We start from the raw sequence: 12,108 nt of genomic DNA on the forward strand, positions 1-12,108 counted from the left end.
GAGTACTTAGAAGTCATCTTGTCATTTTTCCTTAGTAAAGAATAGAATATAAGCCCCACATTCCGCATCTCACATCTCTCTCCCTTCCTCCAGTACCTACAGAGCATAGATGAGGCAGTGCAACCAGCACGCACGTGCACCCCCCTCCATCACATTTGCTGTGCTGTCCTGTTGCTGGTTCATTCTCTTGGCTCATTACCTCCAACTACTTCCCATCTTAACTGTCGTTGCTGCTGCATCCTTTCCTCACTTGCCATATCCTTTCCTCACTTGCCATAACCCTTTCTGTAACACAGCACAGGTGTACTTCTCATCGTGCTTCCAGTCATAAAGCACATTTCACTCTTTTCCTTCCTTTCTACTTCCTCCATTTCTACCTCCGCAGCTCAAGTTGACGCAGATGTATCAACATCATATAACTTGGTTCCTAAAGCAAGGATTAACTGCTCACATCCCCAAAAGGCAGCCTTATGTTGTTCTGTGCTATTAATCACCCCTGCACTCCGCTCCTTTACTGCTACTTCTCTCCCTTGCTCCTTCAGCATTTCAAAGATTCCAAATACTTTTCTCTCTGTGGGCTTTATCGACTTCCTCCTATTGCCCTCAGGCAACATCATCTGCAATCTCCTATTTTTAAATTAAAGTAAGAAACAGAGCACTCTTCCCCCTCTCACTTTTACAAGTGCCTTACTCCTTCCAGCAAGTTGTCAACACTTCAAGCCCCAAATGGTAAAAATAAAAACGCAAGAGACACCTAACCATCTTCCCTGTTGTGCATGTGGGCATCTAAAATGACTCTATTTCTTACCTTCAATGTATGTACACAATACTTTTTCTTAAGAAGTTACAACCTTCCCCTTTCTTTTCCCTAACTATCATTTGCTACTGCTCTACTTGAGACAAATGCACATACGTGACCCTCCCAGTTAGCTGCAATTTATGGAAATCTATACAGTCTTTCTCTGAAGTCACATTCTTCTTTCATTGTATGACATTATTAATCTTTTTGAATCACAGCCCACACTAACGACTTCAATTTGCCCATCCTGTTCAAGCTCTTCTTTCCCTTCCTAAACTTGTTCGAAATCTTGCACCATTCCTGATGTCTCATTTCTGTACCTTCTCTGCTATGCAATGTCACACTACCACCCAAAGTCAACTTGCCACTTCAGCAAAAAAAAAAAACAACCAAGAAACAGATTGCAGACTTCCAAAAAATTAACATCTATAGAGTTCCCCAGCAAATTAATTTTTTTCAACAGAAAAATCACTGAAGCCTGAAGTGATCCCCTGCACTACAAACATCACTGTGCTGTTCCACACCACACAGCACTTTATCCAAGCGCGTATTATGTGGAAAATAATTGAACTGAATAATTTCTGAGAGACAGAAAACTTTAAGATGTTAGGAAGAAATTCTTTACTCAGAGGGTGGTGAGGCGCTGGCACAGTTGCCCAGAGAAGCTGTGGTGCCCCATCCCTGGAGGCACTCAAGGCCAGGTTGGATGGGGCCCTGGGCAGCTGAGCTGGTGGGGGGCAGCCCTGCCCACTGCAGGGGTTAGAGCTTGATGGCCTTTAAGGCCCCTTCCAATCCAAACCAAACTATGAAAAGATACTCAGTAAAATGACCATTCTGTGCCTTTATGCTTGTTAGGTGACAAATGAAAAAGGTACAATGGTAAGCAGCGTACCCATTACTTCTGCCACTTTAGCACTGAATCCACAATGCATTTAAAAATCCACACACAAGCAGTAATAGCGTACCTTTATTTTAACACGTGCACTGCACTGATGCAGTAGATACAAAGCCAGAAGTCTTCTCTTTGCACAAATTATCATCAATCAAGTTTTTAAGTATCTAAGTCACATTTCTAGGTGGAAGCAGCATTTAGTGCAAAGAATAATTCAGAAACCCTGATGTTAACTGTATCTTGGGAACTGTTTGCATACACAGCGCAGCAATGATAGCTATTCCTAACTGGCCTTAAACATGGAAAACCAAACAGCTGTTGCACTTTGCTTTTGGAAATTCTAACACAAAGCAGTTTATTTTCCTTCTCAAAAAGAAAAAAAAACCAAAACCAACCCTATACTATAGTAACAAATAAATAAAAACTGACAGTGTGTATATACTCGCTCAGAATCAATTCAGCAACTTGAAAATAAAAGGTAATATTCAGTGTTTGCTGAACTGCTTTACACTACATCTATCACTTTAAAAATCCTACAGTATAAAGTTAAAAAAAAAAATCCCCCAAATCTCTTTGCTGTTATCAGCTGAAAGCACTGTTGACTCTTACCTATGAGCGCCTAATTCAAGTCCCCTGGTTGTGACAAGGGATTACAGAACACCCCGGCACAGCCAGCACCTCTGTGTTCAGGAAACATCTCTGCTAAACAAAGTGCTAGCCTTGGTACAGCAAGCCAACAAGCACAGTAAGTCATCTTCCAGTTCACAAAAACAACCCACCCCTACTTGCTGTGACTGACTTCTACATCTACCAAGCTCACTCTGGAAAACATGCTGTAAGCCCCATCTTAGTGAATGCCTGTGTGCTTAATACCACCTACATGGTAATCACACTAAGGATCAATGGGAATATTCATGCTTGCCACGTTAAGGGTACATGTGACTGCTTATAAGACATGTGCATTTGTTTGTATCTACACAGTATACTGATCGTAGTCCCGTATCATAAATGAAGAGTTACTACTAAGTCATAGGCAATAATAGGGGATGGATAGAATAGAGCTAAAACATTCAGCACTTTTCTCTCCTCCTGTTCCAAAGGAGGATCTGCTCTTTGGGGGTACTTCAGGATGCACAGGTTGTAGGCCAGCTGTGACCCACGTGTATCTAAGAATCAGCATTAGCTAGAATCACTTGAAACAATAAGACTGGAGAACACTTCTTGGCTCTCCAAACTGAAAGCAGTTTAACAGTACAACAGTACATATGAAATAAAGGGCAAATTTTTACAAGCTTTTCCAGTATCCCTCTGAAATTCCAGATGGATCACTCCAATTTCATCAACAATTTATGCATATGGGATGCAGCAAAACTCTTCCTTATGTATGGTTTAGGAGTACAGATCCTAAGTGTAATTTTTTTGCATGAATGGTATCATTTTGGTTATGCGGGGGGGGGGGGGGGGGGGGGGGAAATCAACTCCCTCCAACAAAACTAAGAAAATCTGAATACTAGGTGTTGAAGGAAAAACATAATTATGTGTTTTGGGATAGTGTACTTTTTATTCTATCTTGGCAATGTACAGAAGTGTACAGAATGGTTACATCCTTCCTACCTCCTCTGAAGTGGAATCTTTTCAACACTGAAAGCGAACTTTTAGTACATAACACTCTTATAAAAATATAACTTTTATGACAACATGATAAACAATTTAAGAAACATGTTTTCTCTTTCAGAACAAAACTGCAATGCGACCTAACTTCCAGATCTTTCAATTGCAAGTGAATAATTCAGCAAGAGCCCCACACAGTGTGGTCAGTCTAGAGAAATGCAAGCTGGACTTATCCTACTGAAGTATAAGTATTTGCTCCAAACTTTCAAGAAATACTGGTGCACACGGATCTAGATCACACCCACATTTTTTTTGTTAAGCGAGCTTTCCTTCTTCAAGAACCCAGTGTTTCCCACAAGGCTGAGGAATGTATGATCACAAGAACCTTACTACACTTAATTTCTTGCATCGTAGTGAGATATCAGCCTTAATTTTCATGCTGACAATGTACCTCTATAAACTACTGTTACATCCATAACAAAATCTAAATAATCGATAGGGCAGCAGCTAAAGATGTCCACGAGGTGAAAGGTCAAGGACTCTTTTCTCCTGCAGAAGAGATGACAGCAATATGATGAATGAATGAAACTACAGGAAATAAAGTTTAAAATTAGCTTTCTAGCTTTATTCCCTTTGCAGTGAAGGATTTGGGGGTATTCTTTGAGGAGGTCCCATTCCACTCTCCCACCCCTTTTTCTTTTTGTTATGCCTGTCTTCTCTAAATGCAAACATTGCAGTATTAAATTTCAACTACCAAAGAAAAAGCCCTCCATCATTGAAAAGCACTACAGATTAAAAAAATAATCTGGTCAAAAACAAACAAAAAAACAAGCTCCATGGACCACCCTCACCTCAGGGATGAAATGCTCAAGATGTCTTTTTTAATCAAGAAGTTTGTGAAGATCTACAAAAACTAAACAGGATCACATTCTAAAGGTTCAGTGCATTCAGCAGCTATATAGTTTTGCTGCTTACTCATCTTTAAGTTGACTTTCAAAAAATAACACCCTAGCTCATCAAAATATACATTTTTCATTTGCTTTAAATTAAAATAACAATAAAAAAACATTTAAAAGAATTCACAATCAATAGCATGACTAAGTTTCAGGATCATCTACTGCATATAATTTAAAGGTTCCAGATGCCAATATGCACCACGTGGCAGGCCTATATGCTTCATGTAGCATGTACATTTAGAATAATCTTGATGTTCAGACTTCAGTTTGCTTCTTCCAAATAGTGTAGAACACCCACCTGGAGCAAATAAACAGTCAAGGAAAAAAAACCAAACAAAAGTACCTAGTACAAAGTTAAAATTTAAGTAGCTCTTTTCACTTATCTTTCAATTCTGAAAACTCAGAGTTCATAGAAATGGGGTAGATAACTTCAAAAGTGAAATCTCTCTGGATTCTCCTTTTTTTGCTCAGCAGTTCAAAAGCGAAGCCCAGTCCCACTGAAACCGAAATCCTCTGCAAACCCATTTTCTAATTCTTGCTGCAGATTGTCAGGCTGTGCGCTATGCATTGCAACCACTGTATTTCTGTAGTTTGTTCATCAGGAAGAGCAACTAAAACTCCAGATCTCTGATCACCAAATTGGGATCCCTCTCACTCACCTTCTTGATAGCCAAGTAGGAAGCTCCAATAAGAAGGTAACATCCAGCTAACTAATTTGTGAATTCCTATTGCAGGCATGACTAGACACACAATAATGAAATGCTCAGTAGCTGAACACTAAGTGCCCAAATATCTTACCAGACAAACATTTAACTGCCTACTCCATCTTGAATGCCCCAACTAGGGCTCTGCTGAATGCTCACTTGAATAGATACACGTAGATTTTGCCTAGCCTTTTTCAGTCTTAAAGGATACAATTCCATGTAGGAGGGAACGCACACAATTTCTTTTGAAAACTCCACAGGACAATAAAGCCTACTAAGTTGTTCTTCATACAGAGTCAAGGCATCAGTCAGATTGATACAGTTTCCCTGAGGAAAAAAAGAAAAAAGTCCTGGTTATACTCAAGCAAAGAAGCAAAACTACAAATGAATATATATACCCTGACATTAATGAAAGGCTTCCATATACTTTAAAACCAGACAGAAGCAATTCTTAACATTTAACATTTACAAGGCAAATATTGAACAGCTTGCCTTCATTCTGCCTACAGCAAAAAACAATTTGTGTATTTTCAAGAAAGAATAAGTATGGGGGAATTATCTATCTTCTCATTAGCAGAAATAACTATTACATTACAGCTTCCAGTTAGAACAGATCACCATGTGTTATTTAGCTGTAACATTTACTCAATAACCATTTGCTTTATGATTGCTTGCACGTATCAGTAAATAGCATTACAATATCCAGATTTTCTTTATTATTTAACATTGCCTAGGTCTTAAAACATTAAAAAAACATAATCTGTTCATTTTAAATCAATTCTTCCATAAAACAATACAATAAAACAAATCACACAAGTTCCATTGCTGCAGGCCACAGTCCTAAGCTGTTGTGCATACTCCTGAAACAGAACGGATTCTGATTTTTGTCTTTCTTGGTTCCGTGTATTACCTAAGAATAGTAGTATATAATAGCATATTTAAGCACACATACATATGATGTCTTTGTCTTCTCAATTCAGTGAAGTGCTAGCTTTTTTCTTAAAAAACAAAACCACCACCTATGAAAAGTTACCATATTTATTGGCAAAGTGAGCTGGGCATCAATAACAAAAAGACCAAATAATCCAGATAGACCGTAATAAAGTCTACATTAACCACTTAGCCTAAGATGATGTTCTCTATGTACCAATAAAAAGTCTAGCAAGAAAATATTTAACGCTGTCTTCCTCATACTTGCACACATTGCTTCCTATTTTTGGCCTCCTGACAGTTCGGTTGTGGTCTTCTCCCTCCAACACTGTCATGAGGATCCTGCAGCTCAACCAGCAGGCACCAGATATGAAGTCTAACTATGCAGCACACTGCACACAAATGGCCACACAAAACATGAGATCTACGCATATGTCTCATTCTGACCCACATAAGTGTTCACATCTTCAGGAAACGTGTCCCAGTCCTTCCCAAATGGTTGGCGTTTACCACCTTATGGTACAAATGCCTGTTACCTCTACCTAGTCACAAAGTCTACTTTCTTCACATTTCTGATCAGTCAAAACAGAAGCACTAAGTAGGATTTCTCCAGAAGCATTTTCAATGTAAAAAACCCTCAGCTTTCCACACATTTTTTCACTTTTAGTGGAAGAACAGTAGTCTTCTTACTACAGAAGACAAAAAAAAAGACATTAAAAAAAACAAACTTTCATGTTAGTGCATACACAGTTCCTAGAGACCTAGCATATGAAACACAGTCCCACAAAGTGATGACAGGAGACCCATGGCAGAGAAGACTACTGTTTATCTCAGGTCATAATACTAATCTCAATGACAGAAATACATAGGTTGCTCTGGAAGTAACGCTTCTGCTATATATTTCCATAGAAACTACACTAGATACAAAGAGCACATGAAAGCTACTTGACAGAGCAAATTCTGAGTCACAAAACACTTTTTCCCAACACAATCACCACCATTAGCTATGCATTTTCACCAGCAATGAACACCAGACTGCACACTCATAACAACCCGCACCAGTTGAGTTGACCCAGTCACCACTGCTGAAACATACCACTCGCTGCCTCACTGTGCTCAACCCACTGGTTGGATGTATCAGAAAATATTATAACAGCCAGATAAATGCTCAGCAAGTGTCAATGAATGTCAGTGAGTGCCATTTTTTCCTGCATGGAGGAATTCAATTCCACACCTGTACTTCATCTGCACTTCCATGTGAGACGCCATTTTGTCAGACTGCCTCTTGCTGCCACTTGTTGCATGGAACAAAATTTGATGGAACATTGGTGGGAATCCTCTACTGCCATGCCACCACCATATGCCTCTGTCATTCTGAGCCAACCTAATAAAATAGGAGGCATTTTTTCAGAGCAGCCCATGTATATGCATTAGAAAAAAATTATCTAGTAAAAAAAATTACTAATACTGACAGCTTCTTATTTCCAGAATGACCTTTTCTCTTCATGCCTGGACAGGCCAAAAACCTTCCAGCAAAAGTACTCTGTAAGAAAGTTCTGCTTTTCATCTTTTTTTTCTTGCGAAGTTCAGAGCATGTACAGAACAAGAAAGCCCAAGGCAACAGACACTGCCCATAGCACAGCACTATTGCTCTGAACAACTTCTGGATATGTTTGCACTTTTTTTTTCCCCCCATTATGGAACAAGATATCTGGCCCCCTCCTGCCCTCAGATAACATGAGTAACTTGCATCTGAATGAGAGAAGGCGAATAGTTCAAATAAGAAGGAACTAGATTTACTTAAATACTATAGGTCTCTCGTAGGCATATCTAATTCAATACTTCAGGATCTCTAATTCAAAATGAGGGACAAGTTCCATTAGAATTTCAGGAACAAAGGGTTCATTCAACATTTTCAAAATACCCACTTTACCTATATTTCGCTATACCTACATTTGTAAGTCCCTCTGTTAATATGCGCTGTAACTCCCAGAGATCAGTTTTTATTCAAGAAATTTGCACTTCACTGTTTAACTTCTGTTTTACAGTGCTCCAAGGTGCTTAAAAATGGCCTTAAAACAATTAAGTGCACACAAGGGCAACTGAAAGTTAATTCTCACATAGTGGGAACTCATATGAGTTCAAAGAATAGATGCACAGATGCTCTTACAAACAGGGCAGAGGCTGAAACAACCTGAGCTCTTAGGAAAACCGATATGCCTACAAGACAGCTCCAATCAACATCATTTTTTACATATAACATCAGGCAGTAAGCAGAAATAAGCCTTTAATGCAAAGTTAAGATATGAGTACTAACTCAGCACAACTGCACAAAGCACAACAGACCACTGTAGCACTTGTTTAGTAACCTATTATTATCCAGGGCACTGCAGCAGTTACTTGGTTCAGCCACCCTTTACCAAGCATATAATTTTATTTCAACACCAGACTGAATGTAAAAGAAAAAAAACAACACACCTAAAAAACAACCTGTGTGTGTAATTTGAGTCATAAATAGAAAATACTGCTAGGTAATTTACGAAACATACCAGTACTATGGAGGAAGTTTAATAGGATACACAGTGAGATCTAAGGGTCTTATAGACAGTTTCCCAGCCTGCTGTTTCAGTATTTATACTTCCTCCCTTTTTCAGCAACTGAAATCATTGCAAACAGCATGACAAACAAATTACTGGAACAATGAAATGTGGCAATACGCAATTTTACTTTTCAAACCCATGGCTCTGCAGTCTACACACCTAGATCTTACTTAAAGGCTATGTACTTCAACCTCTCCTTCAGGACACACACAGCAGGTTTTTATAGCACCACAGAATTACAATTTTTTTGGTAATTACTTTGCTTTACTCAAGAAAAAGCTGAAAATTAAGCCTACAAAACTTATATAAACTCATATCAGTAATAAGAAATGGTGTTTTTTTAAATGCCTTTATTCACACCTTTCTTTAAGATATGAATGGCTGTATTGACTAAGACTGCTGTGCTAATAATGATGCCAACTGCATTTAGATGGTCTGGAATCACTAAAATATGATGAAGGGAACTATGCCCAGAATGCAATACAGTGATCAATCGGATAACGTAGTCTTCCACATAATGAAAATAGTTAAATGGTAGAGCAACACACTTTGTCTTCTAAATAGCCACTAATTACTCTAGCAAGTATTGATTAGAGTGCTTAATAAAGTTTAAAATTATGACTCAGCATTTTTTAAAAGGGAAATAAGCAAAAGCATCCATTTTCCCCTCACGTGGTTTAATTAATTTTCAATATATACAGGAACTTCAGCACATTTCTCTCCCTGAAGCCCTGATTCCATTTCAAACAATTTGACACAGAAGAAATGGAGGAATGCTAATTTTTCTTTTTTCTTTTACCCTTAACAAGCATCCTTTTGACACAGAAGGCAGTTTTTAAGCTTAGCAATTGCCCAACCTCATTACCTTGCTTATGACTGACAATTCCTGAACTGCTTCAATCTTTTTGCATTCAGAGTCTGCTCAACGCTTGGACACACCTTGACAGCTCATGCCCATCTCCAAACACCAATTATTCTTAGCTTTCACAAGACAAATTCTGTAGAAGAATCAGAGAATAAGCCGAGTTGGAAGGGACCCATAAGGTTCATTGAGTCCAGCTCCTAAAATTGCCCACCTGTTTTGTTGGGGTTTTTCCTGCCATTTTTTCCACACGATCCTGTGTTGAGCTAGGAACTGCATTCAATGACCCCATGAGTCCCTTCTGTCTCAGGATGGAAGTCTATGACTCTTGTGTACAATGCAAGTGACACCCCGTGAGATGTGACAGGCACAGGATGTTAGTTTCCAGGTTTTTACAAAGTATTGCACAATGATTTAAATAACAAATACAGTGCTGGGCAGATGATAAAAAACAATTCCCTAAAATAAAGTAGTAAAAAAAAGTGAAGATTATTTAAATTAGCACTGGTATTTCCAGTTAACTTTACCTCCCCTATAAAGCAGATGAGTTCATCAACTAGTTTGGCTAAATTTAAGTCACTATGCTTTCTCTGACTTTAGAAAGTAAACTAGTGATTTGGAAGGAGATGGAAGGGTCCCTCTCCATACTCGCTCATTTCCTACATATCATTTCTACACAACTTACTCTAAATGTCATTGCTATACTGGATATCTTGTCTGTCACAATATACTAGAGCAGTTTAATTTTTGCTTTTAACAGTTTCCTATTTTATTTTTTAATAACAAAGAAAGGAGTTGAACACAGCCTGGGTTTCCTTCCTTCCTCACTTCAGAGTGACTATCAAGCACGGAGATACACAGAGCATCAAAAGACCCAGCATCAAGCCTAGGTCTGGGTCTTAGATGACATGGACAGCTTTTAAGGAACCAACAGAGGCAAATCCAACTGCAAGCATCTCCGATGTCCTAATGATTAATTAATTTAAAACTAAACTCTCAGTAAGTCAAGGAAATGCCTTCCCTGAAAAACTCCCAAACTGCCTAGAAATCACAGACACACACAGACATTTTTCCTGCCTCCTTCCATGCTGCAAACAAGAACACTGCTCCCTCTTTGGAAGTGATAATTAGCCCACACAACAGCCAAAAAAAGGATTTCAACTTTGGAGCAACAGCATGATGGTCTGGACACTTAGAGGGCATGGCCACATTGTATGAGTAAGTGGTCAGGATGGGATCGCCCAGTGAACGGCTACGTGTGTGGGAGAAATCTGATCCTTGTATTGGTGGTTACTGCTGTTTACTGGAATGAAACCTGTGTGAGTGGTCTGAGAATGCTTCCATCTCGCCTGGGTTAGGCTAGGAAGCAGTACATTCCTGCAGGGAGGTATTTTTAAAGGTTCCACTTCCTCAACAGGCTGAAAATTATGGCCTGTTCAACCTCAAAGGATTAAATCAGCAGAGCAAAAGCTTAGCATTGAAAAAGGCATTTCCATGGCCCCTCAATAAGAAGAGGAAGAGAACTGGAAAAAAAATAGGACTTGTGGGTTGAGATTAAAAAAAGCATATTTACTAAGACAGAAAAGGAAAAATAGAAACAAAAATGCAATGATAAAAATACTGGGTCCAGAAGTATTACCTCCTGTTTTATGTTGGCCCATCATGACAGAAGCAGATGGTGGTACAGCAGTAGAGATTGAACCTTTCCACCAAGATTTCATTACATTTTATTGCAGTGCAACAGATGACAGCAAAGGGGCAGTCTGACAAAATGGTGTCTGACATGGAAGCATGGATGAAGCAAAGGGGCATCACTGAGTTCCTCCATGCAGAAAAAATGTCACCTACAGACTTCACTGACATTTGCTTATGGAAACCAAACAGTGGATGTGAGCACAGTGAAGTGGTGAGTGGTGTGTTTCAACAGTGGCAACAGCAAAGTGAAAGATAAGCCACATTCTGGACAGCTGTCACACCATGAAATGAAAAGCATCTTAATCAGTTCATCTGCATGAATCAGAAGATTACGATCAGGGAACAGCAGCTTCAATGTGTTATAAATGATGGTGGCAACATTAGAAAATCATAATGTTTACTCCAGGTGAGTCCAACAAATGCTCACAAAGGAACACAAAGAACATTGTATAAAATTTTATCAAGACCTACTCAACTAGTATGAGGCTAAAGGTGATAGTTTCCTGAATTGCATAATTACCAGTGATAAGATGTGGTGTCACCACTACAAGCTGCAGTCAAAAGGCAGTCTACAGAGTGGCAACATGTGAATTCCCCATCAAAGAAGCAGCTCAAGACACAGCACTTTGGGTAAAATGATGTCTTTTTGGATAAAAAAAGAAGTGATCATTCTGGATTTTCTGGAACCAGGACAAACTATCAACTATGACTGCTACATTGCAATGCTGACTAAGCGAAAGGCTCCAACTTCCAGAGTCAGGCCAAAGAAGATGACAGTCTTTCTCCTGCAGCGCAGTAATGCCTGACTCCAAACCTGTTTGAAGACTGTGGAGCACACTGCCAATCTTGGCTGGACTGTCCTACCACACATCCACCACGTAGCCTGGATTTAGCACCTTCTGATTTCCATCTGTTCAGGCCAATAAAAGATGGGACTGCACGGGAAACATTTTCCTAGCAAAAATGCCATCATAGCAGTTGTGGAACTGGTGCAGATTTTTACACATATCTTTATGTGAGGTTTGTAGACTCTTATTAATTGCTGGTGAAAATACATAG

General features: G+C 39.1%; 1 protein-coding gene across 1 annotated transcript in view; it reads right to left on the reverse strand.

Moving 5' to 3' along the window:
* Positions 1-1,750: 1,750 nt before the first annotated feature.
* The window catches only part of SMS (spermine synthase), a 44,600-nt gene continuing 34,242 nt past the window's right edge, over positions 1,751-12,108 (reverse strand). The window contains exons 10-11 of the mRNA NM_001030803.2: positions 5,174-5,289; positions 1,751-4,556 (exon numbers count right to left, since the gene is read on the reverse strand). Coding sequence (NP_001025974.2) covers positions 4,514-4,556; positions 5,174-5,289 — 159 coding nt within the window. The 3' untranslated portion in view covers positions 1,751-4,513. The remainder of the gene's footprint in view (positions 4,557-5,173; positions 5,290-12,108) is intronic.

The sequence above is a fragment of the Gallus gallus genome, chromosome 1 (genome assembly GCF_016699485.2).
Source record: "Gallus gallus isolate bGalGal1 chromosome 1, bGalGal1.mat.broiler.GRCg7b, whole genome shotgun sequence".
Lineage (NCBI taxonomy): Eukaryota > Metazoa > Chordata > Aves > Galliformes > Phasianidae > Gallus > Gallus gallus.